The sequence below is a fragment of the Leucopleurus acutus genome, assembly GCF_964270905.1.
Source record: "Leucopleurus acutus genome assembly, chromosome: 19".
Lineage (NCBI taxonomy): Eukaryota > Metazoa > Chordata > Mammalia > Artiodactyla > Delphinidae > Leucopleurus > Leucopleurus acutus.
Window position 1 is genome coordinate 58,899,568 of NC_139161.1, and position 27,783 is coordinate 58,927,350.

General features: G+C 43.1%; 1 protein-coding gene across 1 annotated transcript in view; it reads left to right on the forward strand.

Moving 5' to 3' along the window:
- ULK2 (unc-51 like autophagy activating kinase 2) overlaps window positions 1–27,544 on the forward strand; it is a 63,834-nt gene extending 36,290 nt beyond the window's left edge. The window contains exons 14-27 of the mRNA XM_082861490.1: window positions 2,126–2,186; window positions 7,688–7,825; window positions 10,921–11,066; window positions 12,773–12,853; window positions 14,705–14,991; window positions 15,874–16,061; window positions 16,475–16,578; window positions 19,540–19,689; window positions 21,125–21,333; window positions 22,885–23,063; window positions 23,473–23,591; window positions 23,924–24,081; window positions 26,269–26,404; window positions 27,229–27,544. Coding sequence (XP_082717616.1) covers window positions 2,126–2,186; window positions 7,688–7,825; window positions 10,921–11,066; window positions 12,773–12,853; window positions 14,705–14,991; window positions 15,874–16,061; window positions 16,475–16,578; window positions 19,540–19,689; window positions 21,125–21,333; window positions 22,885–23,063; window positions 23,473–23,591; window positions 23,924–24,081; window positions 26,269–26,404; window positions 27,229–27,287 — 2,015 coding nt within the window. The 3' untranslated portion in view covers window positions 27,288–27,544. The remainder of the gene's footprint in view (window positions 1–2,125; window positions 2,187–7,687; window positions 7,826–10,920; window positions 11,067–12,772; window positions 12,854–14,704; window positions 14,992–15,873; window positions 16,062–16,474; window positions 16,579–19,539; window positions 19,690–21,124; window positions 21,334–22,884; window positions 23,064–23,472; window positions 23,592–23,923; window positions 24,082–26,268; window positions 26,405–27,228) is intronic.
- The last annotated feature ends 239 nt before the right edge of the window (window positions 27,545–27,783 follow it).

The following is a 27,783-nucleotide window of genomic DNA, read 5'->3' on the forward strand; positions in this document are numbered from 1 at the left end:
TCTTCATTGCTGCACGCGAGCTTTTCTCTGGTTGCGGCGACCAGGGGCTACTCTTCGTTGCAGTGCGCGGGCTCCTCATTGTGGTGGCTTCTCTTGTTGCAGAGCACGGGCCCTAGGCATGGGGGCTTCAGTAGTTGCAGCACTTGGGCTCAGTAGTTGTGGCTCGTGAGCTCTAGAGCACAGGCTCAGTAGTTGTGGCATATGGGCTTAGTTACTCCGTGGCATGTGGGATCTTCCTGGACCAGGACTCGAACCCGTGTCCCCTGCATTGGCAGGCAGATTCTTAACCACTGCACCACCAGGGAAGTCCTGTAATTCTTTCTTGATAGGCGCACATGATATACCAGGTGAAAGGACCTGCTGTCAATAGGCCTTTAGTGATGTGGTGGTGAGGAGTGGGCGAGTCCTGTGATTGGGGCTCTGCCTTGCGTTGAGCCTGTGCCTCTGGGCTGTGAACTTCACAGGTGTTTCAGATTCTTCCTCTCGCCTCAGGTGGAACAGGAGGACTCCAGGGGCCTGGAGTTGGGTGTTTCCCGCACCCCCCCCCCAATTAAATTACTGAGTTTAAAGTCACTTGAAAGCATCCCCAGACTTCCCTGGTGGCGCAGTGGTTAAGAACCCACCTGCCAGTGCAGGGGACATTGGTTCGATCCCTGGTCAAGGAAGATCCCACATGCCGCGGAGCAACTAAGCCCGTGCGCCACAACTACTGAAGCCCACGCACCTAGAGCCCATGCTGCACGACAGGAGAAGCCACCACAATGAGAAGCCTGTGCACCGCAACGAAGAGTAGCCCCCGCTCGCCGCAACTAGAGAAAGCCCACGCACAGCAACGAAGACCCAACCCAAACAAAAACAAAAACAAAAAATCCTCAATAAAGAACTTAAAAAAAAAAAGAAAAGAAAGAAAGCATTCATTCCCCTCTGGTGGTTATGCTACCAAGTTGATATATGATTAGGTTCCATCACTTCATTTTATTTTTGATTTCTAGGGCTTGTTCTTTTCTTTTGACTTAATTTTGTTTCATAATGATGTATGATTCCAAACTCAAAGCTACAAAATGAAGAGGTGAACTCTTAGTGAACTCCAGCTTCCAACCCTGTCCCCTCTGCCCCGTTTCCTCCGTAGGAAACTATTGTCTTTAAAATCGATTCCTTTCTTGCCCCTCTCTTTATCCCCTTACCCTGATTCATTTTCCTTTTATACATCTTATCATTGCCTGGTATTATTACCTTCTTTCACTACTAGAATGTAAGCTTCATGAGAGCAGTGACCAAAGTAAGTGTATTTCTCAGTTCTATGCATGGCCATTCAAAAGGATATTCGTGATTATTTTTTTCCTTTTTGAGTATTTTGAGGTTACCATAGTTTATTTTATTTTTAAAAATTTATATTATTTGGTCAACACTGCTATTTCACATCAACACATATGAATTATACCTTTGCAGCCATGTAAAGGTCACACAGGGCAGTATGATCTAGTGGGTGTAGAGGCGACAGGCCCCTGTGTTCTGAGCTGTGCTCTATTCCCTTAGACGAGTGATGTCTGAGCATGAAGATGGCCTGTGGCATCTGTGTCCAAGAGGCCCCAGTTTCATGACATCTTGTTCAGCTACCCGTGCAAGACACAGGAGAGTGTCATGCAGGAGTGTGGGTGCTCCAGCATTAGAGTGAATTAGACTTCGGATACAGGCAGCTGTACTAGAACGTGACACACATGTTCCTAAAAGTCACCACACCCTGCAAAGTAGTTCAGTAAAAACCACAGAGTTTATGGGCAAATTGGGATTAGGAGCACAACACTCAAAACCTTTGTCCATGGCACATGAAAAGGAACATGATAAAAACAGCACAGGTTTTGCACATGGTAAAAGGTGAAGAAATATGTATACACTGCAATACACTTACCCTGAAAAGACCTGATTTTGGCGGCCTGTGAATTCAGCTGGGTGCAGTGTTCCGTGCTCACCTGTTGTTACTCATGGGCAAAATCACAACACAAGCAAATGGTAAATTCGTACTGTGATCAGATTGTTTCCTAATAGTCATGTTGGAACAATATATATACATTTTTTAAACAGGTGGTATAGCAGAACTGACTGTATTTTTCTCTTTTCCCTTTAGATGATATGCTGATGGGCACTGCTGGCAGACGTGCTTCTAATGAGTTCTTGGTTTGTGGAGGGTATGTTTGCATATATTTCACTAAACATTTTTTCATATTTTTTGTGTGTGTGAGTAAATTATAGAACTCTGTGTTCTTGATGTAAAATTTACTTTGTTTCACAATTTTTTCTTTAAAAACTTTTTAAATTGTGTTAAAAAACATAAAATCTGCCATCTTAACAATTTTTCAGTTTGAGTTCAATAATAGCATTAAGTATATCCACAATGTTGTGGAACAGATCTCCATATACTTATTTTTTTTTAATATACATTTATTTATTTATGTATTTATTTTGGGCTGTGTTGGGTCTTCATTGCTGCACACCGGCTCTCTTTAGTTGTGTCGAGTGGGGGCTTCTCATTGTGGTGGCTTCTCTTGTTCCAGAGCACGGGCTCTAGGCACACAGGCTTCAGTAGTCGTGGCACGTGGGCTTAGTAGTTGCGGCTTGCGGGCTCTAGAACACAGGCTCAGTAGTTGTGGCGCACGGGCTTAGTTGCTCCGTGGCATGTGGGGTCTTCCCAGACCAGGGCTTGAACCCATGTACCCTGCATTTGCAGGCGGATTCTTAACCACTGTGCCACCAGGGAAGTCCCTCTGTATACTTTTATATGGTTATATATTATATTGTTATATTTAGATCTTTAATCTATTTTTAGTTGATTTTTGTATACGGCATAAGATAAGGGTCCAGTTTCATTTTTTGCATGTGGATGTCTAGTTTTCCCAGCACCATTTGCTGAAGAGACTGTCCTTTCTCCATTGAGTGGTGGTGGCACCCTTGTCATAAATCATGTGTCCATGTATGCAAGTGTTTGTTTCTGGGCTCTCTGTTCTGCTCTACTGGTCTATAGATCTGTCTTTATGCCAGTGCCACACTGTTTTGATTACTGTAGCTTTGTAATATGTTTTTTAAAAAATTTATTTATTTTTGGCTGTGTTGGGTCTTCCTTGCTGCGCGCGGGCTTCCTCTAGTTGTGGCGAGCAGGGGCTACTCTTCGTTGCGGTGCATGGGCTTCTCATTGTGGTAGCCTCTCTTGTTGTGGAGCACGAGCTCTAGAGTGCAGGCTCAGTAGTTGTGGTGCACGAGTTTAGTTGCTCTGCAGCATGTGGGATCTTCCCAGACCAGGGCTCGAACCCATGTCCCCTGCATTGACAGGCGGGTTCTTAACAACTGCACCACCAGAGAAGTCCTGAAATATGTTTTTAAATAAAAAAGTATGAAAAAAAAAAAAAAAGTATGAGACCTCCGGGAATTCCCTGGTGGTCCAATGGTTAGGACTCAGTGCTTTCACTGCTGTGGGCCTGGGTTCAGTCCCCGGCTGGGGAACTAAGATCCCACAAGCCATGTGGCGCAGCAAAAAAATAAATAAATAAATAAAAAGAAGAAGTATGAGACCTCTAATTTTATTCTTCTTTTCCAAGATTATTTTGACTATTCAGGGTCCTTGCAGATTCCATATGAATTCTAGGATAGATTTTTTAATTTTTCTATTTATGCAAAAATTGCCATTGGGATTTTTTTTAACATCTTTATTGGAGTATAATTGCTTTACAATGGTGTGTTAGTTTCTGCTTTATAACATAGTGAATCAGTTATACATATACATATGTTCCCATATCTCTTCCCTCTTGCGTCTCCTTCCCTCCCACCCTCCCCATCCCACTCCTCTAGGTGGTCACAAACCACCGAGCTGATCTCCCTGTGCTATGCGGCTGCTTCCCACTAGCTATCTATTTTACATTTGGTAGTGTATATATGTCCATGCCACTCTCTCACTTTGTCACAGCTTACCCTTCCCCCTCCCCGCCATTGGGATTTTGATAGGGATTGCACTGATCCATATAAAACACTTTGGGTAGTACTATTGACATCTTAAATACTAAGTCATCCAGTCTATGGAAATGAGATGTCTTCTTTAATTTCTTTTAGCAGTGTTTTGTAGTTTTCAGCATACAAGTCTTTTGTCTCCTTGGTTAGACTTACTCCTCAGTATTTTATTCTTTTTGATACTATTGTCGGTGAGATTGTTTTCTTAATTTCCTTTTGGGATTGTTCATTTTTAGTAAATGGAAATACAGCTGATTTGTGGGTGTTGATTTTGTATCCTGCACCTTTGCTGAGTTTGCTAACTCTAATATGTTTTGGGTTTTTTTTACATGTGAAATCTTTAGAGTTTTCTACATTTAAGGTCATGTTATCTGTGAACAGAGATAATTTTACTTCTTCCTCAGTTTGAAAGTCTTTAATTTCTTTTTCTTGCCTAATTGCTCTGGCTGGGAATTCTACGTTGAATAGAAGTGTTGAGAGTGGCCATTCTTGTCTCATTACTGATCGTAGAAGAAAGGCTTTCTGTCTTTCACCATTGAGTATGCTGTTAGCTGTGGGCTTTTCATATATGACCTTTATTATATTGAGGTAATTTCCTTCTGTTCCTATTTTATTTAGTGGTTTTATCATGAAAGGGTGTTGGATTTTGACAAATGCTCTTTCTGCATCAATTGCGATGATCATGTGATTTTTGTCCTTGTTCTGTTAATGGTGGTATACTGTAAATCCCATTTGGTCATGGTGTTTGATCCTTTTAAGGTGCTGTTGAATTTGGTTTGCTAGTATTTTGTTGAGGATTTTCACATCAAATTTCATCGGAGATATTCTCTAGTTTTCTTGTAGTGTCTGTGTCTGGCTTTGGTACTAGGGTAATGCTGAACTCATGGAATGAGTTGGGGAGTGTTCCCTCCTCTTCAAATTTTTGGAAGAGTTTGGGTGTTTGTGTTAAGTCTTTAACTGTTCGATAGAATTCACCAGTGAAGCCATCTGGTCCTAGACTTGTCTTTGTTGGGAGGTTTTCAGTTACTGATTCAGTCTCATTACTAGTAATGGGTCTGTTCACATTTTCTTTCTTCATGATCTAGTCTTGGTAGTTTGTGTATTTGTAGGATTTTTTCTGTATCTTCTAGGTTATCAGTTTGCTGGTAAGCAACTGTTCATAGTATTCTCTTAAAATCCTTTTTATTTCTGTGGCACTAGTTATGTCCCTTCTTTCCTTTCTGATTTTGAGTCTTTTCTCTTTTATCCTTAGTTAATCTTGCTAAGGGTCTGTCAATTTCATTGATTTTATTTAAAAAAAGTAAACCAACTCTTAGTTTCCTTGATTTTTTTCTATTGTTTTTCCATTTTCTCAGTTTTCTTTACCTCTCCTCTAATCTTTATTATTTTCTTCCCTCAAGTGGAAGACAACCAGAATCTTAGAAAAAGAGTTCTGAATAAATCAAGATGCATAATCTGTATATGTTCTGCCATCTACCTCTTATTTCCTTCCTTCTGCTAACTTTGAGTTTAGTTGTCTTCTTTTTCTAGTTCCTTGGGGGATAGAGTTAGGTTGTTGATTTGAGACCTTTTCGAATGTGAGATACAGACTTCATCTTAGCACTACTTTGACTGTATCCCATAAGTTTTGGTACATTGTGTTTTCATTTTTCTTTTTCTCAGGTTATTTGCTGATTTTTTCCGAGATTTCTTCTTTGACCCATAGGTTGTTTAAGAGTTGTGTTGCTTAGTTTCCATGTATTTGTGGATTTTCTAGTTTTCCTTCTGCTGTTGATTTCTAGTTTCTATCCTGTGTGATTGATTGGAAAAGATACTTTGTATGATTTAAATTTGTTAAGATATGTTTTGTGGCCTACCATGTGGTACATCCTGGAGAATGTTTCCAGTGCATCAGAGAAAAATGTGTTCAGTCAGTGGGGGGAGTGTTCTGCAGCGTCTGTTAGGTCCTGTTGTCTGTGGCGCTGTTCAGGCGGTTGTTTCTTTATTGGTCTTCCATCTGGTTGTTCTATCCATGATTGAAGGTGTGGGTTCAGCCTGCGATTATTTTTGTAGAATTGTCTTTTCTCCCTTCAAGTCTGTTATGTATGTGCCTCATATATGTGGTAGTGCTGATGTTTGGTGCATGAATATATATAATTCATATGTCTTCCTGGGTAATTGACCCTTTTATCATTATATAATGTCCTTTTTTTGTTTCTTATAACAGCATCTGACTGAAAGTCTATTTTGTCTGATGTTAATGTAGCCACCCCTGCTCTCCTTTGGGTACCATTTGCATGGAATATCTCTTGCCATCCTTTCACTTCCAGCCTAATAGGGAAAGATTTATTACTGCCATTTTGTTACTTTTCTGTATGTCTTGTGGCTCTTTTGTCCCTCATTTCCTCTCTTACTACCTTTGTATCTTGTTGTTTTTTTCAGTACTGATATGCTTTGATTCTCTTCTCATTTCCTATTGTGTATATTCTGTAGGTATATTCTTTGAGGTTACCATTGAGATTATATAAAATAATTTAAAGTTATAACAATCTATTTGAAACTGATAACTTCAATCACATATAAAAACTCTACTCGTATAGAGTATAAGAGTATACTGCCCCTCACCTTTATGTTACTGATGTCCCAGATTACATCTTTATTTAGTGTACCCATTAATATCTAGATTTATAATTTGGGGGTACTTTTGTCTCTTAGATTCTTTTTTTTTTAAATATTTATTTGTTTATTCATTCGTGCATGCATGCTGTGCTGGGTCTTAGTTGAGACATGGGGGATCTAGTTCCCTGACCAGGGATCCAGCCCAGGCCCCCTGCATTGGGAGCGTAGAGTCTTAACCGCTGGACCACCCAGGAAGTCCCTAGATTTTCTTTTTATTTAAATATGAAGTAATGGTTCCAAAAGTTCTAAAGTGACACTTTAGAAGATAATCATATTGTTTGTTTAGGTAACTAAATATATAATCTCTTTATCTCTGTAAGGTTGTAATTGGGCAAAAATGGGAGAGATTGTGGCTTTTTTAGAATTACAGAAGGGCAAAAGAAGGAAATAACTCATCTTTCTTAAGGCCCAGTACTGTCCCTGATGTTTTAAGGTATGTTGTAAATTGAATTGAAAGTCATCTAAGGACATGCTGTTTCTGAATTTATGAAAAGCAAGGAAAGAAACCAGCTACACTACAAAATGTGGACCTCAGATGGGTTATGTGCAGGGAGAGTCACACAGTGTATTTTCAGTCTGCATTCAAAGTCCAAGTTCCTTGGGAACGCTTACTGCACTCATAACTTTGTAAACATTCCAGTCATCTCTACTCTTGAACTTCCTGTTCTTGTACCCAGCATATTTTCCTAGAAGTATTTTTCCTCTTGCATGAGGAGTGAAGAGCAGAGTGTGAGCAGATGAAGCTGCGTTTTGTGGCCTGTGGCTCTTCCTGTTGTTGCAGAGGGGCCTCTGTCCCCTTCTTCTTACAAGCCTTCCTCCTCAGTGTGCATGTGCAGACCAGTAGACTTCTGTAAAGGACAAGTGTGGTTTTTTTGACTTTATGTATATTTTCAAGATGATCATTTCTTATTCACATTCAGAAGTGATCATTTGGCTTTTTATAGAATTTCCTCTAAATACCACCAATGCGTCAGATGAAAGGAAAGCGGTCTCACTTGTATTTCTTTCCTTTTTCAATGAATGATGTCTGCAGGCAGTGTCAGCCCACTGTGTCCCCTCACAGCGCAGCCACCCCCATTCCCGTCCCTACTCAGATAAGGAACTACCAGCGCATAGAGCAGAACCTCACCTCCACTGCCAGCTCTGGCACAAATCTGCATGGCTCTCCAAGGTAAGCTAGCAGTTGCTTCCTTTCCCATTTCTTCTTCCTTTCTGTTAAAATTGTTGTTGTTGTGACTGAAACATCTGTTGATTTCCATGGTCGACTTAGACTCTTACGTATGTGTATAATGGAGATGTACAAAATTGAATAATAATAAATTTTTTTGTAATGGATCTATTTAAATGATATTTAAGCTTGGCTGGGTAATTAATATAGTATGAGATATATATATAGATATAGATATATATTTGTCCACAAGTATAATTATTTTTAAGAATTGAGGAAGAACTTGTTAAAAAATGAAATCTCACCAGTTTTAGCAGACTATGTACATATTATTTATTTCTCCCACATCCTAAAACCCCACTCAAGTAGAAAAGGAATGACAAAGGTATAAGCCCACAAAGACAAGTAAAACGAGAATAAGTATTGAGTGGGTGACCGCTTCCGACGCGTTTCTGGAAGTGAGAAAGAGAACAACGGAGGGGTGCCTGCTGTCGCCACCGGGCAGGGCAAGTGTGTGAGCAGGCGGGGCTCAGGCAAAACAGGGCAGCCGGAGTCATAGCTCAGGCGGGGTGGCCAGACGGAGGCGGGCGGCTGACAGCAGGAAAGCTGCATCTGGAGGAAAGTGCATGAGTGCCAAGAGAGGGAAACTTACGTGAAGAACTAGTACCTCAGAGCCGGGTTAGAGACTGCATCTGTAAGTAAGAACGAAATGCTACTAAAAACAAGCGAGGTGAAAAAGACCTCTTGGACATTACAAAACAGAATAACTGAACTAAACAAAAGTAAATGTTGGAAGACAGAGTTGAGGAAATATTTGAAATAGATAATCAAATCGAGAAGATGGAAAGTGTGAATTAATAATAATCTTCAAGGATTAATTAGTTTAGGCATTCTAGAAAGAAAACTGTAATAGCGAGGAAGAAAATTTCCAGGAAATAATTATGAAATTTTTTTCCAAAATTGGAGGAGACAAGATTTTAGATTAAAAGGACCCACCAAAGGAATAGCTCAGTGAATGGAAAAGGATCCTCACCGTCTTGTGCGATGTAAATTAAGAAAACTTCTAGGAAGAGTATTTGGCAATACCTGTGAAAATCAGTAATGCATATATCCTTTGACCCATCAGTCAGCTTCTGGTAACTTATTCTAAGATATATATTCCTTGCCTGTGTATAAAATCGTATGTATACAAAGTGGTTAGTTGTTATAATAGCAACAGATGAGCAATAAGCCCAGTGCCCACCAGTAAGGGACAGATGTATTCTGATCCATCTGTGACAGTGGAACACCTTCCAGAGAGAGTCAGGAAGCTCTCTGTGTGGTGAGGTAGGGCGGTTTCCAAGGTACATTGTAAAATGGAAAAAGCAAAGTGAATAACAGTGCACTAGCAGTGGTTCTCAAAGTGTGGTCTGCGGCTCCATTTCAGAGGGTCCATGAGGTGGAGACCATTTCCATGGTAATTCCAGGATACTGTTTGCTTTCTTCACTGCGCTGACACGTGCACTGTTGGTGTGAACGCTGTGATGGGAAAGCTGCTGGTGCCTCAGGACGGGTCACGGGAGTGGCTCCCGTTCTGCTGTTAGCCCTGGTCTCTTTACCTCCACACACTTATAGTACCTAGGAGTGTCTTTAGTGAAACAGTGAAAGGTATTATCTCTCTTTGAAAATCTCCACCTTGAGTGGAAAGTAGGCATAAAGCACCTTTGCTGCACATCGGAGTAGTGGTCCTAAGGAAAAGCCCTTGTATGGTTGTTTTCATGGTGAGCTGACTTTTAGCCACTTTTTCATGGAACACCTGGTGCTTGAGAGGACAGCTGTGGCTGTGGTGTTGACAGCCATTTTGTCAAAAGTGAACTAAGTTGGTGGTGATATTTTGATATGAATGTGACTTTTTGATATTGTATAATGCGTCAGCGTTTGGAATATCTGCATAACTCTGTCAACCAGTATTTTCCAAATGACCAAATTTTTAAAAAAGCATACATAGATATAAGATCCATTCCAAGTACAAGATATTTTTGCCAGAGAATGGAGTTTAATGGAACAGAGTACAAATTTTACCGATGTGGTTTCAGATTCCATATTGCAGCTGATCTTAGAAATGACCACTTGCTGAGTTTTGGGGTGGCATCAAAGAGGAGTGTCACAGTATCTGAAAGGCTACCAAACTGCTCCTCCTATTTCCAGTTACAAATTTATAAGGCAGTGTTTTCTTCATGTACTTCTCCCAAAATAACACATGTAACAGACTGAATGTAGAAACAGTTATGAATACCCAACTGCCATCTCTTGAGCCAGACGTTAGAGATTTGCAAAATAATGTCATGCTTCTCAATAATTTGTTTTGGAAAATATTTTTCATAATCTTGTGTCATAAGATTATTTTTAATGAATTAATAATTACAAAAATTTCTCAGTTTTAACTTCTAGTACCATAAAAATCAATAGATATAATAAGTTGCATAAATAAAAACTCTGGTATCTTCAGTAACTTTAAGAACATAAAGGGGGGCTTCCCTGGTGGCGCAGTGGTTGAGAGTCCGCCTGCCGATGCAGGGGACACGGGTTCGTGCCCCGGTCCGGGAAGATCCCACATGCCGCAGAGCGGCTGGGCCCGTGAGCCATGGCTGCTGAGCCTGCGAGTCTGGAGCCTGTGCTCCGCAACGGGAGAGGCCACAACAGTGAGAGGCCCGCGTACCGCAAAAAAAAGAATATAAAGGGGATCTAAGACAAAAATGTTGAAAATGATTGGTATGGAATCTATTACCTTTGTTAAAACAAGATGAAAATAAGATTATATATTCAGTTTGCTTGTTTTTGAATTAAGGAACTCTGGAAGGATACATTAGAAACTAAAAATAATGGTAACCTTTTGAGCAGGATTGAGGAAGTGTTGGGAATTAGGTAGACAGATACAAGGATGGGAGGGAGACCTCACTCTGTATAATTTTATAGGTTTTATGTTTGTTGCATATCACTACGTTCCATATGTTTAAAAAATCTACTCCACGGCATATTGTTAGGAAGTTTTAGGAGAAAAGACAGAAATAAAGTCCTAGAACCTGCCGGTGAGGGAGTAATATTATTTTTCCCTTTAGATCTGCGGCGGTACGAAGGTCTAACACCAGCCCCATGGGCTTCCCCCGGCTGGGATCCTGCTCGCCGGTGCCGGCAGACGCAGTACAGGCGGTCGGACGAAGACTCTCCACGGGGTCTTCCAGGCCTTACTCACCTTCCCCTTCGGGTAAGGAGAATTTATAGCAGTTGTTTCCAACCTTTTTTCATTGTGACCAATGCGACATGACACTCCCTTTAGGAACACTGGCTCACGATGGCAGTGAGTCCCAGCTGACTGGGAGCCACATCCCGCCCCTCCAACCCTACCCTTCTCTGATTCCCTCTTGAGAACCTCTGTATAACGCCATTAAGACCGCTGTCGGAAACAGGATGATATAAATGGGTCTTGCGGATAAAAAGCATCTCCACTGGGTTTGGGCTCTAAACACAAACTCAGAAACCCTAGGTGAAAGTACATAAAATGCCTACCCTACTTGGCACTAGGAGTTAGGAGGATTAAAAGGCAGTAGAGTACGTGACAGCGCTGGGTTACGGCCACCACAGGCCTTCCCGCTGCGGGGGCGACCGGGTGGCAGCTCCACTGCGGATCCTCCCACCTCTCCTGGACACCGCGGGGAGCAACACGGGGAGCTCGAAAACAGCCGCCCAAGGCACGCAGGGAGGCCACAGAACAGCCAATCCCAACCCAACAGGGAGACCTCGAACCACATTTTCAGGGGCTTAGCTAAGAGAAAACGCTCCCGCTTCAGAACACACGCGAGAGAGGCCAGGGCAACAGAGATCCAGAGTCCGTGAGCAGCGGCCTCCTAGCGGCGACGTGGGGGAGAACGGGAGCGGGGAGGGCAAGCGTGCACGCGCACACACGCACGCGCGCGCACACACGCACGCGCATCCAAAGGGGGAGGCCCCACCCCCTCCATCTCCGCCCCGGAGTAGGACTGGGAGGGAGGGGCGCGCCTCGGAAGCAGGCGGAGCGAGCGGGACTGAAGCCTCGCCCAGGAGCCTCGGTTCACAAGGCGAAAACCACAGTGATAATGTTTTTTAAAAGTTAATGTCACCACTTCCCTGTGGCAGTGGTTTGGACGCTACTCTTAAATGAAAAATCTTCTTCAAGCAAAGTCTTGGCGCGTCCTCGCCCCCTCAGAGGCCCCCGGGCTCCCCGGAGTTTGCGGACGAGGCCCCAACACTTGCTCTCAGGGACGCGGCCCTCCCTCGGGGTCGAGTCTCTGCCCACTGCTCCGCCGCTGCTGGAGACGCACGTCTACTTGAGCGCCCGGAAGCCTTCCCCGCCTCCCACTCTTGCTAATTCGGGTTCGCAGCGGTAGATGCAAAGAAGGGGGCTGCAGAAATGTGCACGGAGCGCCTGGGCAGCCGCTGTGAGGGAGAGCGGGTAGGAAGCAGGGACCGCAGGGCGCCCCTTCTGACCACCTTGTAGGCCTGACCCCCGGGGCAGAGGGCTGGAAGGAGGGGTGGGCAGGCTTTCGACGGCCAGTGAGTTCTGAGGAGCGTCCCCAGGCACAAGCCACCCAGAATCACCGTGACCCACACAGTCAGGCTGGGCCAGCCCAGGGGCAACCTCAGCGGGAGGGGAATGCGGCGGGTGGACGGGCAGCAGCTGGGCCCCGGCAGCTCCACGCCCGAGACCTCCGTCAAAGGTTTGCCTGGCTCTTACCCAGTCTCTGCCCTCCGGGCAGGTCCTACGGTGCTTTGTTCTCAGCGTGCCCAGCACGCTGTGGCTTAGGACATGTGAGCTGAACTACATCTTCGCTAAATTGTGTCAACTGTAATGTACGATCTGTGCATGTGTCGCCTTTTCCATGCTATATTAGTTGTGAGCCATTTCTCCCTGCTTTACCCTTCCCTTCTTCACAGTTGGCACCATTCCTGAGCAGTTTAGTCAGTGCTGCTGTGGGCATCCTCAGGGCCAGGAATCCAGGAGCAGGAACTGGTCAGGTAGGAGATGGACTCGCAGTGTTAATAGTTTAAATCCCATCGTAAGTGAATTCGAGATATGTTTTTCCAGTCTTAACAAACCAACAGAGTTTACGTGAAGTATTTTCTCTGCTCTCCTGTCTTTTATGCTAATGTGCTCTAGTGTATCATTGCCAGTTGGTTATCGCCTACGTATAGGATTCTTTTATGAGACTAAGTCCTAGGAATTACACAACTTGGCTAAACTCTGGTTGTTGTCCCACAGATAATGAAAATCAATCTAGAAAATGAAATTTCATTACTTTAATACTGGTTTTGATAAAAGCTACCAGTTAGCATCAGATAGAAAAAAACTATGGATGTTTATTTGCTTTATTATATAAAATATACATGCCTGAAAAGATCTGTGCAAATCACACTTTGATAAGTCAAATTTTATTGTATGCGCATTTGAGGAGTTGGGCAGTTAAAGGAATGCTCTGTTACTTAGAAAAGCACTCTTGGGACGTCTCTGGTGGCGCAGTGGTTAAGAATCCACCTGCCAACGCAGGGGACACGGGTTTGATCCCTGGTCCGGGGAAGATCCGCATGCCACGGAGCAGCTAGGCCCGTGCACTGCAACTACTGAAGCCTGCACGACTAGAGCCCATGCTCCGCAACAAGAGAGGCCTGTGCACCGCAATGAAGAGTAGCCCCCCATCTCCGCAGCTAGAGAAAGCTTGCGCGCAGCAGCAAAGGCCTAACGCAGCTGCAAAAAAAAAAAAAAAAAAAATCAGAGGTTTTTTAAAGAAAAGAAAAGCACTCTTTTCTAGGTTTAGTGTTTCATATTTTGTGTTTCTTTAAAAATAAAGCTTGATTAACTTTCTCCGGATCATAACACGTTGTCAGTGTTTATTTGTGTATGTGTACGTGTATACACACATGTATGGCAAAACCCAGTTCTGAAAAGTGAAATGGTAGATTTAGGATGAGATAAGCCAGGAGTGGTTGGCAGCAAGAGCTCCTGTTTATTGCTGCCTGTTTGGGGAAAGGTGATGGTTATCAGCCACTAAGAAGGTTTGTGTGTCTTTAACGTTATTGGTGGTAGTTCAGCTTGCAAGAAACTCCAAGGAATTTGTAACTGGAGCCCCAGGCTTAGTGAATGTTAAGTCAGCAACAGCAGGGTTTGTGGGGGGGAATCCTCTTGTTGTAGCCAGCTGTTCATCGTATCAAGACCCTATCCCCCAGAGTCCCCTTAAGAGGCAATAATATCTGTGGACAAGTGTTTTCTTTGTAGAGAAGATGGACACTTTAGGTTTTAAATGAATTTCGTGAAACTGACAAAAATATGCGTATGCTTGTTATTTTTAGACAAAATCCAGGAAAAGTATATTATCTTTCTAATTTTCTTAACAACATTCTTTTTTGAATAAAGAGCTATTCTAGTTTAGCTTGAAAAGTTTCTTTTAGTTGCTATGTGAGAAAAGAGAATAATTACATTGATACTACACACATACATATCGATATAAAGAGTGGAAATCATCTCGTTCCATGTAGATTTTTGTTGTTTTCGTTGGCTTTACGCGCTCTTTAGCTCTCTGTGGTGCTGACTAGACGTTATGTTAATTGAGTTGTGTGCCCGCTGTTGGTAAAACAGCCGACAGACCCGTCGTCACTAACCCCTGTCTTCCTGGGAAGGCCAACGGCAGTGTGCTTGTCACTGTAAAGGATGCCAAAAAATGCCTCTTGCCAGGTAAACAACTTTTGGAATATCTCACAGGAAACAAGACATTCATTGGAACTCTCCTTGAAGAGGTGTCTTCTTAACTCGCCAGTTTTTGCCCTGCACTTCTTCTTCCCTTTGGGTTAACGCTGTCTCTGTGTCCTCGGCAGGCTCTCCTGTGCCGCAGCCTCCGTCGCCCCAGCCACTCTTGTTGGGTGCTAGACTGCAGAGCGCCTCCACCCTCACTGACATCTACCAGAGCAAGCAGAAGCTCAGAAAGCAGCACTCAGACCCCGTGTGCCCGTCCCACGCCGGGGCTGGGTGCAGCTGCTCCCCCCAGCCCAGTCGGCCCGGCAGCCTTGGGACCTCTCCCACCAAGCACGCAGGGTCCTCCCCGCGGAGTTCCGACTGGTTCTTCAAAACTCCATTACCAACAATCATTGGCTCCCCTACTAAGGTGTGTTTATTAAGCCCTTTTGTAGATGTTGTGACTTTACTAAATTAACATTTATTAACTGGGGCATTTTGTTCCGGGTGGTCAGCTGAGGTCCAGCAACGGACCACAGGAGAAATTGAAATAGAGAAGTTGGTTACTCACCGGTCCTGGAAGAAGCACCCAGATGCCACACGGGGAAGTCAAGTCAAAGTGCAGAGAGAGACAGGACCTGGGCACATGCCTTTATTAGGGTCTGTGGGTGGAGTGCTCTGGGGTTCCCGGGCCAAGGCTGGATGGGTCAATCCAAACCAAAAGAGCAGGGTTCTGATAAGTTCCACGGGAGTCTTGTCTAAGGGGCACACAGCGGGAAGGCCCTGGGAGACGGGGGGAGATCACCAGTCCTGTCAGGGAAGTCATATCCGGAACGTACATTTATTTGCGATTCTGTGGGCTGCTGTCTAGGGCGTGTGCTTGTACAAGGGGCTGGTGTCAATTTAAGGTCCCTGCAGGCCGCATAGCCAAGCACAGTGGATGTGGAAGCAGCAATACCATGGAGTAGCTTAACTCTCAGTAGTAGGTCATGAACTAGTATCATAAGTACTTTACAGGCAGCATTCAGGAAGAGGATAGCTGCAATTTAATCAGCACCTGCCGTGTACCAGGCAAAGTGTAAGTCCTTTACTTGCTGAATGCTTTATATACACGTTCCCATTTAATCCTGAAAAAAGGAAACAGGCCTAGTGTAAATGAACTGTCAAGGTCACAGAGACTGGAAGCAGAAGAGCCGGGATTTGAATCCAAGACTGACAGAGTCTGGAGTCTCTGCTCCAGCTACTGTGCCATGAGCCTGATGGTTCTGAACATTCCTACGTCATAACAACCAGTTTACATGTGTTCCCTTAGACCACGGCTCCTTTCAAAATCCCGAAAACGCAAGCGTCTTCCAACCTGCCAGCCTTGGCCACTCGCCGCGGGCCTTCTGAGGGGCAGTTGAAGGATGGGAGTGACCCACGGGGATGCTCTCACTGTCTCTCAGTACAAGGAGGGGAGAGGCACAAGTCCGAGCAGCAGGTCAGGGCAGCGTTTGGCAGGTAAGAGACGCCATTTCCTTCCAGCCCTAAACATGGAAACTGTAACAGTGCATCCATTCCTATCATAAAACAACCAGACCCGATTAGCAGCTGGTTTATGCCAGTGGTTAATGACACTGTACACGTGTAAGGAACTGCATACACTTAGAATCTCTGAAAACCATAGCTGTTGCCTATACCTGTGGGAGTCCAGAGCTCTTCCTGAGTTTCCTGAGTAGTCTGTTTCTGCCTTTTTGTTTATTTTGGGTATTGAAGTTTATCTCTACCTTGAATTGTTCGGTCTCTGTTTTTTGTCTCCTTGTTCTCTGACTTTCCTTTAACCCTTTTATGGCTTGGCTTAAATCACACTTATTACTGATAAGTCTGGATTTTTTAAAAGTATACATTTACATTATTATCATTCTTCTTTTTAGATCTGTCAGTACTGGGAAATTATCAGATCAACCAGTAAAAACACCTTTAGGTGGACATCAGGGCAGCACGGACAGTTTAAATACAGAACGACCAATGGATATAGGTAAGAGAAGTCCGGTTTCTTTTTAGGCAGGTAATCTGTTTGTTAACTTTCCTATTGCTGCTGTAACAAATTACCACAAGCTTGGTAGCTTAAAAACAACACAGATGTATTATTTTACAGTTCCGGAGGGCAGAAGTCCACAGTGGGTCTCACTAGGCTAAAACCGAGGTGTAGGCGGGGCTGATTCCTTCTGCAGGCTCTCGGGGAGTGTGCACTTCCTGGCCTTTTGCAGCTTCTGGGGGCTGCCCTCATCCCTTGGCTTGTGGCCCCTTCGACCGTGAAAGCCAGCAATGGCCAGTCTAGACTCAGACCTTCTGCCCCCTTAGTCTACACTTAAAGGACCCTTGTGATTACATTGGACCCACTGGATAATCTCTTTAAGTTCAGCTGATGAGCAGCCCTGGTTCCATCTGCAGCTTTAGTTCCCCTTTGCCGTGTCACATAGCCTATTTAAAAGTTTCAGGGCTCAGGAAGCGGGCATCTTTGGCTTGGGCGTGGGGGTAATTACTCTGCCCATCTACTTCTGGTGACTGTTCACGAACCTGTTGACCAGATTGCTTCATCCAGTCCCTGTCATCTCATCGAAGTTCTTAGGAGCCTGTCAAGATAGGGACATGTTCAGTGTCTTGATGATCGGCAGCCCATGAGTTAGAAGTTAGATGCTGACCAGGATTGCTTTTTATCAGTAGGGTAACACTGGCCAAAGTTGCCTTACACATACGAACTCTTGAGCATCTCTTATACAGCAAGCCCAACCTATAAAGAACCATAGGTCACTGAGATCCCTGGCTCTTTCATAGTTGTTCCAGGGAACTTTATGTCCATGGACCCACATCTAGATTACTTTAGACTGCTTATCAAAAAATGAAAACAAAGGGCTGGCTCCAGACCCTAACCCAGGCTTGTTTAATCAAGTTTTCCGGGAAAGGAGTTTAGGAATCTGTGTCTTTAACAAGCTCCCCACGTGATTATTGTGTCCACTTAAATTTGAGTCAGTATTGGAGCCTCTTTGTTCTTGTTTTCTCTGTCATTCTTTTACCGTCTCTCCCATGAGCCTCCAAAGGAGGAAGTATCTAGACCAGCAAACACCCGAGTATGGTTTCTGTGCTGTAGGGCTTGATATTTCACTCCACCGTCATCTTGCTGGCATGGTTTCTGAAGAGAAGTCTCGTGTCATTCTTACCCTCGTTCCTCTTATAAATGAGGTGCTTTTTTCCTTTGGCTTCTTTCAGGACTTTTCCTTTGATTCTCTGCTGTTTGGAGATGAAATGCACAGGTGTAGATTATTTGGCATTCTAACCGCTTGTTGTTCTTTAAGCTTCCTGGACTTGGAAGGTTTGGTTCTGCATTTATTTTGGAAATTTCTTGGACATTACTACTTCACATATTTCTTCTGTTTCTTTCTCTTTCTCCTTTTCATATTCCTGTTGCACATATATTATATCTTTGTAGTTGTCCCACAGTTCTTGGATATTCTGGGATTTTTGTTGTTGTTGTTTTAATTCTTCCTTCTCTTTGCTTTTCAGTTTTGGAAGTTCCTATTGACATATCTTCAAGCTAACTGATTTTCTTCTCAACCATGTCCTGTCTGTTGATGAGCTCATCAAATACATTCTTCATTTCTGTGTCAGTGATTCTGACTTACAGCATTTCCTTTGAGTCTTTCTTAGAGTTGCCATCTCTCTGCTTTGTTACTCATTTGCTCTTACATGTTGTTTATTTTTTCCATTAGAGTTCTTAGCATTAATCAAAGTTATTATAATTTCTGGTGTGATAAGTCCAATATGCGTGCTGTATCTGCGTCTGGTTCAGTGCTTGCTCTGTCTCTTCAAGCTGTTTTTACCTTTTAGCTTGCCTTTTAATTTTTGTTGAAAGCCAGAAATGATATTACTAGACATAGAATTGAGTTAAATAGTGTGAGGTGTTTTTTTTGTTTATCTGGCTAAGAGTTAGGCTGTGTTTAGTGTTTGCTGTAGCCATAGGTATCAGGGTAAACTTTTCTCTGGTGTCTTTGTTTTTGTCTCCCCTGTTGTCTTTGAGTTTCCCTAGATACCCCTTCTTAAATGCCTAACTCTATATTTTCTTCTAAGAAAATATAAGCTATAAAACAGCTTAGGGACTTCCCTGGTGGCACAGTGGTTAAGAATCCGCCTGCCAATGCAGGGGACATGGGTTCGAGCCCTGGTTCGGGAAGATCCAACCTGGCTGCAGAGCAACTAAGCCCGTGCGCCACAACTACTGAGCCTGCGCTCTAGAGCCCACGAGCCACAACTGCTGAAGCCTGTGCACCTAAAGCCTGTGCTCCGCAACAAAGAGAAGCCACCGCAGTGAGAAGCCTGTACATCAGCCCCCACTCTCCACAACTAGAGAAAGCCCGTGTGCAGCAACGAAGACCCAGCACAGCCAAAAATAAATAAATAAATTGATAAAAAAAAGCAAAAACAAAAACAGCTTAGCTCTTAGTTTCTCCACATTCTCACCAACGTTTGTTATTGTGGTCTTTTCGATGATGACCATTCTGACAGGTGTGAGGTGATGTCTCATTGGGGTTTTTATTTGCATTTGCCTGATGATTAGCGATGTTGAGCATCTTTTCATGTGCCTGTTGGCCATATATATTTTTTGGAAAAATAACTATTCAGGTCTTCTGCCCATTTTTTAAATCAGGTTGTTTCCCCACATATTTATTCCCAGTTCTTGGTTTCCACCTTTTCACATTATCCTCAGGTGTGACGGCAATTCACGTAGAAGTAACTGAATTGTAGGCCTTGGTGAAAAGAAGATTCACAGCTGTGAAGAGATTACCATAAAATATTTTTAATGGAGATCTGTATTGAATTTTCTGTTTTTAAGAGTAATAAATGCTTATTGTAAAAAAACCAAATCTAATATAAAAGTAAAGGTGTCCCTATAAAACCCACCCTCTGATACATGACACATTTGGTGAACTTTTTATTGCAGCCCCTGCAGGAGCCTGTGGTGTTGCACGGGCTCCTTCTGTGGGAACAGCAGCGAGTCCCAGGGCTGTGCTGTTCACGGTAGGGTCTCCTCCACACAGGGCTGCGACCCCCGCTTGTACCCACATAGTCCTTCGGACAAGAACCACCTCAGGTGAGGATTGTCTTAGTTCCGCCTTGGGCTCGTGTTTGGTGTGCAGATTCTGATAATGGCTTAATGGTGTTACGTAGTTTTTTTTAACCAATGACGTGGAGATAACGATTTACTTTACCTTAAAGGGTTATGAAGAGTAGATGAGGGGACTTCCCTGGCAGTCCCGTGGTTAAGACTCTGCGCTTGCACGGCAGGGGGCATGGGTTCGGTACCTGATCGGGGAACTAAGATCCCCTATGCCACGCTGTGCGGCCAAAAAATAAAAAAAAAGAGTAAATGAGACAATACTTGTGGGGAAAAAAAAAAATCTGCAAAACAAAAGGTACTATGTTATATACTTGTAATAATATATATGTAATTTTTACAGGAATGTGACGTCACAGTGAACATTATTACAGGAATGTGACGTCACAGTGAAGCAGCTATGCATACTGGTGCTTCTTAGCTTATATTGAAGGCTTATTTTAGTACATCCAGTAAATTTTTTGAAAATGATAGATTGTTGTTTATTTTTGGTTTTGTGGGTTTTTTTAGAAACCTAGGTTTCACCTTTTTTTTGGTACTTTGAGTCCCAATCTTTGCACTTAATCCTATATCCTACTTCTGGATAGGCTGATAGATTGGTTTTATCAGCCATAGTCTATAAATAGGTAATTGGTACCAAAAATTAAGAAAGTATTTAGATTGGACTTGAGTTATCATTTGACATCATATATTATACCTTGTGTCCCTTAAGTTCTCTTATGCTAAATCAGTTACTAATCAAGATACAAGTAGATTAATAAGCAAAGGATATAAATAGATAATGAGAGTGGAAAAAGAGCTAATAATAACCTTGATTTTAGGATTATTAAGAGTATTAAATAATAAGAAAATACCACTTTGAGAAAATAACTTTTTATACCTGTTAACTAAGCCAACATTTAAAAAATGTACTGCCCAGTGTTGTTGAGGCTTAGTGGGATCTCTGCGCTCACTCACAGCTGCTTTAGAAAATAGCGTGGCAAGTCTTACAAAGAGCTATAAAAATATTTATAGTAATATTTGATCTGTGGTAATCCCATTCTGTTTATAAGGCCACTTACAACAAAGTGGTCTTATAAAGTATTTATCACAAATAACTCAAAAGAAGGAAGGGTTTCATTACAATGTTATTGGTGGCATTAAAAAAATCAGAAATAGTATAAGTGCCCCCACATAAGCATTGGGGTATAATTTTAGTGAAGCGTACACATCCGCTGAGTTTTATCACTGTGAGGACTGTGGAGCAGCAGGGAGAAATGTGTATGTTAGAAATTTGTTTAAAACAGAATTTAAAAGTAGCTGTGCTGATTCTGTAAGGAATGAAGGTGAGCCTGGGAAGATAAAGCCTGTTCATGTGCTCAGGGAGGGGTCGGGGGCCTTCCTTTTAACGCTTCCTCGCCCGTCTCCACAGGGGGCTCCAGCGGCTCCGGAGGCTCCCTGGGCTCCGCCGGGGGCCGTGTGTCTGGGGGCTCCCCGCCTGGGCTGTGCTCGGGGTCTCCCCCTCTGGGAGCAGAGGCAGCTCCCAGCCTGAGACACGCGCCTTGTGGTGCTTCACCCCCCAGCCTGGAGGGGCTCGTCGCCTTTGAAGCCCCTGAACTGCCCGAGGAGACGCTGATGGAGGTGGGAAGAGACCCTGTGACGTGTCACTTACGGGGACCCCGAGGAGAGTGTTGGTGACGGGAGGACAAAATCCCCCTAACCTTTCCTATTTGGAACATTGCTCATATATTTTCAGAATAATGTTGACAGTGACACTCATTCATAGCAAGCTTTGGCTGACAGGAAGTGATGCATACAGATTTTGTATTCTTAATTTCTTTATCTGAAGTTTATTTACTACTTACAGGACTTTTAAAACATAATCTTTTTCCTAAAACCGTAACTTTTTATTCTCAAAGCTTGCTTTTCTTCATAAGATAAAAATGATACACTTAAACTTAGGTTTAAAAAAATAAATTAAGATGCCAAATCAGTCAGTAACGCTGAGGAATAAAGCTGCCCGGCAGACTGGACAGTTGCGTGTGTACACCAGTACCTTTTCCCTCCACGGAGCCAGGTCTCCAGGGAAAAACACATCAGAACGTGAAGTGTGCTGAGCACAAATGCAGAATAGAGGTGAATTTTATGATTCCAGAGCCTCTGCTAGCTAATTCCTCAGTGTCGACTCTAGGACAGTGTTCCATAGACTGCACCTCCTCCAGGTCAACTAAAGAACAAATTTTCTTTCCATATTTCTGTTGTGTGTGAAGGAAAATTAAGTATTTCACATAAAAGTTATAAAGTACTGCATGCAAAATTTTAATAGTGATTCTGTAGTAAGTTTAAGTTGTAATTTTGAAAATATGTATAAGATTGGAAAAGCAATCTTCAGAGTTTTTTCAGTCTCCATCAAATTAGGCATAAATTATGTTCCAGTATGTATTGGAACATATAGTCTGATATGCTGTCATAGAGCAGAGAGACTTTCAAAAGTTGATTGGTTTATTCTTCTGTCTTTAGTACACTGATTCTCATCCCTTTTTAACCATAAAAGGAGAGTGAGAAACTTAGTCTTATTTGAGATTTCAAAATACATTTATAGCTAAAAACAAACCTCAGGACATAAATTTTAGAGTACCCATTTTTAATGCGCTGCTACTATGTCTATCTATACTCCACTCTTTAACTGAAAAGATCACAAAATTTAGAGCCTTGGTATTAGGAATCACTGTTAACTGAAGAGCCACCAGAAATTAAATTAAAGTGTCTCTGAAATTGTAAGTCAGTAGAATTCATTAAACTATCAAGAAGTGTGGTTTACTGCACAGAATATCCTTACATTCTTATATCTTGGTATCTATTTTGTCATGTTTCTGTCTCATGTATATTGATTTAATTGTTCTGTGTTTCATTTTTTTCCTGGTGCAAGTACAATGACCTCATATCTTTGAGGCTGAATTTTGTGGGTGCTCTCGTACATCCATACACACAAACATATGACACACTCTTGTTTGGTTTCATTTGTGTTTATTTTTCTCACAGTTTTCTGGAATTTAAAACTTTCATTCTCCTTTGATCATTCTGACATTCATAAGTATAGAAAACATTAGCAGTGGCCACAGTTTATGTGCAGAAATGAGTGTGCGCCTCTCCTTAACCTGCAAGTTTCTAAGATGATTGGCTTTGCCGCAGCGAGAGCACACAGACACCTTCCGCCACCTGAACGCAATGCTGTTGTTCACGGAGTGTGTGCTGGACCTGACGGCCGTGCGCGGGGGAGACCCAGGGCTCTGCGCGTCCGCGGTCTCCTTGTACCAGATCCAGGAGAGCGCGGTGGTGGACCAGATCAGCCAGCTGAGCAAAGACTGGGGGTAGGTGCCCCCTTGCTGTCCATCTCCAGAGGCCCCCTGCCCTCTGTAAACTGGTGTCCAAGCTGGGGGCCGTGTCATCACTGAAGGTCATGGGCGTCTCTGAGTTAACTCATTGTGCTCGATTTCACTGTGTGAGCCGAGACTTGGAGGTTCTGCAGCCTTGGTGTTTCCTTTCCTGTAAATTGTGCTGTTAAGATATTTGATGATAAAGAGATTGTATTTTTATCTGAGTGCACCCATTGTATTCAAAGTACACACGTCTTTCTCCATGCCGGCCCTTCTCCCTTCAGGAGGTGTTCGTGCACTAAAAGTGTCAAGGGGAATGATGTTCCCTTAGAGAGACTGTTGTGATGGGGCACTGGCCTGTCGGTTCGCAGGCTAACGCTCTGCTTGCTGTCTCTGGGTGCAGGCGGGTGGAACAGCTGGTGTTATACATGAAGGCCGCACAGCTGCTGGCAGCCTCTCTGCATCTCGCCAAAGAGCAGATCAAGTCCGGGAAGCTGAGCCCGTCCACGGGTGTGAAACAAGGTACAAGCGGAGCGTGACGGGGCTGCTTTTCCCCTTACACTGGGAAGGGGAGTTTTTGGTGAGGGGTCACCGTGGTATTAAGCATGCTTAAATGGGAAAAGATGCTGGCTTTTCTGTTTTTTGGTTTTGCCATTTAGCTGATACCGAGAGCAGTCAGAATTACTTTATTCTCAGTCTTCACTAAGAGAGAGAACATGTGGAAGAATGATTTCCAGTCACTTTTTTCAGTGATCATTTAGTGTCGTTTTCCATAAATTAGCAGGAAAGTTGCTTGTCACCATGACTCTGTTTCTGGAGGAAAATTAAAATTCTCATTTCAATTTTTTTTCCAGTTGTCAAAAATCTGAATGAACGATATAAATTCTGCATCAGCATGTGCAAGAAACTTACAGAAAAGCTGAATCGCTTCTTCTCTGACAAACAGAGATTTATTGATGAAATCAACAGCGTAACAGCAGAGAAACTCATCTATAATTGTGCTGTAGAAATGGTAACCCTTTTTAAGGTGTAATATTGCATAGTAATACTACTTGTCTTTAAGAGCACCTTTTGTTTTTTGTTTTTCTTGGCTGCGTTGGGTCTTCGTTGCTGTGTGTGGGCTTTCTCTAGTTGCAGTGAGCGGGCGGGGGCTACTCTTCCTTGCGGTGCGCGGGCTTCTCATTGTGGTGGCTTCTCATTGTTGCGGAGCACAGGCTCTAGAGCGCAGGCTCAGTAGTTGTGGCGCAGGGACTTAGGTGCTCCGCGGCATGTAGGATCTTCCTGGACCAGGGCTCGAACCCGTGTCCCCTGCATTGGCAGGCGGATTCTCAACCACTGCACCACCAGGGAAGTTCCCTAAGAGCATCTTTTGAAGTGCACACCTACTTGACATCATCCTTTTAAAAAGAGTTTATGCCCCACCACTCCCAAGTCCCAGGTATTGTGGTACCTCTTCCTGAAGGAGTGATTACACTTAATTAACATGCAACAAACATAAGTTATGTTGGTTACCTACCACATTTGGTAAAAGTTTACCATACCTCTTAAAAATTGCTAACATTAGGCATGATCTAATCTTTTTATAGTTTGCATCGAAGAGCTTTCACTGGATCTCTTTCTTCATTTTCTACTATTTAAGGAATTTGGCTTGATAAAACATTACAAAAATACTGCTTTTATTACCCAATCTGCAGAAATTCACGTGCTCAGATTCCACAACTGACCTTACTTAAGTGTAGACACACAAAGTATAATCTACTTTTCCAACTCTCTGGTTATATTAGTGGAAATAATTTGTTTTCTGTATCTTCGAGGAAAAATTGCTCTGAAGGAAACATGAAATTAGGGACTGTCAAAGAAGGAATTAAGTGGGGAAAAATTTAATTACTGACCAACCGTATAGTTTTTACCATATTAACATAGTTGAGCTTCCTTTTCCCTCTCAAATTTGTGTACTTTGAATTGTACTGTTATATTACCCCCTTGGTCTCATTTTGAAAGCCATCATAATAAAAAGGCGTATGAAAATAGTTTTGGAATATAAACTGTTGATGAGAATAATATACATTATATTGCCCTAAACTGTTGATATGAATAATATGCATTGTATTGTTTTGTACCGAATTAAGACTTCATAAGACAGATTTTCTTTTAGAAATTTGTGCCAGGAAAGACGTCCTCTTGTACGGAGTTAGGGTGCTTCTGTCTCTTCTGATGACAGAGCCACGTGCCTCCAACAAGTCTCTCCTTGTGCCCTGGCTGCTGAGCAAGTTTGGAGACACTCAACTTATATTTAGTTATTTCTCTCCTTCCTTTTCAGGACTTGGATTTTCTGTGTCCATTTTATTTATCATATTGTATGTGGCTTTACTCTTTGAAAGAGACAGAGCATACTGACAAGTAAATTAGGATACTGGATTACTGACAGTCTGGGCAGTGAATGATTAAAGAGAAAATCAGGATGCTGTTGGGGAAACAAATGCTCATAGCCCCGTGAATGACACCATGCCCGTCTTTCTGGGGAGCCCTGCCCACCTCTCCCCCTGCCCGGCTCGCTCCTGCCTCCTTGTGGCTCTGCCCCAGCATCACTTCCTGGAGGCGCTCCCTAACCACTTCCTCCACAGTCGGGTTAGGTGCCTCTCGCGTGTGCTCCTTACCATCCGGGGCTTCCTCCTGTGATGCCAGGTACCCCTTGGGGTTCACAGCCCACGCCTCCCTCTGGACTGTGAGCTCACCTTCATCGTGCGCTCTGGGCCGACACTCAGCAGGTGCCCAGTAAATACCTCTGAATGAATGAATCCCACACACCAGAAAATTCTGTAACTAAAAGGAAAAGCTGATAAGTGGCTTTTAACGTCATTTAATTATTTCATTGTAACAAGATCTACTTTAGTAAAATGCCAGGTTACTAGTGTGGAAGTGTAAGTTTAAAATAAACTTTTTAGTGAAGTCATAGAAGAGCCAGTTTAGAAGTGCAAATATCATGAGTTAGGAATCTCTGAGTTCAAGAAGGTTATGTTTGAATGCAGAGTAACTCTTTTGTCAAGAAGCTCTTTTATGTCGCTCACCCAATAGATTATATCATTTTGTCGAAACGTATTAATTTTAGACAGACTCCATTTAAAGCTGCATTGCCTGAATGGATTCGTATTTTCATGGAAAAGCTGAGAATCTTCTTGTTTCTGCTGACTGGTTCCAGGTTCAGGCTGCAGCCCTGGATGAGATGTTCCAGCAGACTGAAGATATTGTTTATCGCTATCATAAGGCGGCCCTTCTTTTGGAAGGCTTAACTAAGATTCTCCAGGACCCGGCAGATATTGAAAATGTACACAAATGTGAGTTGACTTAGAAAGCAGTGTGCGTGTTGGTTGCACTTTCATTGTCTCCTCCTGGTGCAGTAGACAGAGCATGGAGTTTGGAACCGTGCAGCCTGAGGGTTGCATCTTGGCTTCCCAACCTTGGGCAAGTCACTCACCCTTTCTGTGGTCTCCGTCTCTTCTTCTACAAGATGAGGAACAATGCCTGCCTTGCCGAGCTGTTGTGAGGATTAGAGAGGTTGCTTGTACAGAGCTGTTGGCTTTTGTCATTAGTCTTTAGATTTCTACACTGCATGACTGTATTGGTGGGTGTGTTTGTGTATGCAGAGAACTTTGCTTTTATCATTAAACAATAAGAAAGGCAACTGTTTTAATCCTCGTTGGCTTAGTGACCGAAGAGCCCTGTGAAAACCCTGTGTACTGCAGATTTGGTGTACAGAACGGAGTGTGGACACTGGTAGGGTACCAGGATGGTGTTTCCACTTGTCAGATATAAGACCAATGATGGTTTTTTTTGAGGAGAAGGTGTGGTCATACCACATTTTGAAGAGCCACAAGGGGCTGGCAGTTCTAAGATTGTTTGCAATTGTGAGCGAACTAGCTGTTAAAACCTACATGTTCTTCATTTGACGTGCTAATCTAGCTTTTACGACTGTGCAGCGCTAAGCTAGACAATTACCAGGCAGAAAGAAGAAAAAATACTCAGAACTGTTAACTCTGGGGCAAAGATAGAACAGAGGTGAGGGTGGAGGTGGAGGGTGAGAGATTCTTTTTCATTGGTTCTTCTTACCTTGGTTTTGAAAATATAAATGATTTTTATTATGAATTTATTTTATTTCTAGATAAATCTCGTATTGAGAGGAGATTGTCGGCACTCTGCTACAGCACCTCAACCTTGTGAGCAGCAGCAGGCCTGCCCCCAGGACTAGTGGTGGGTGTGAGGCGATGCCTTTGGGAGCACAGCTTGGATCCTGTCGCCCCACCCCCAGGAAACTGTAGGTTCCTACACGGTGACCACCAAAGAGCAAGCGGTGATTTCAAAAAGGAAAAACAACCCCAGAACTACCTGCCTTATCAGAGAAGTCACCCCTTCCCTTTTTCTTTGTAGAAGCAGAAACAAGAGTATTCCACTTGGCTTTCAGTTTGAACTTGGTAAATAAATGTACCTTAGAACTAGAGTTGTCAGTACAGTTATTCTTAAGGGTAATTAGGAATTAAACGATGAGTGGCTCTTCACGCCAGTCACCAGAGCAAAGTGTGGGTTCCACATGTTCACTGAGGCGAAAAAGTAAAAAGCCATGTCTCATCCAGGCGGTTTGATACTCGGGGTAAGTTTATCTGAGTCTGAGCACGCGTCCATAAACAGCTCAGGAAGAAATAGCTTAAGGAGTGAAAGG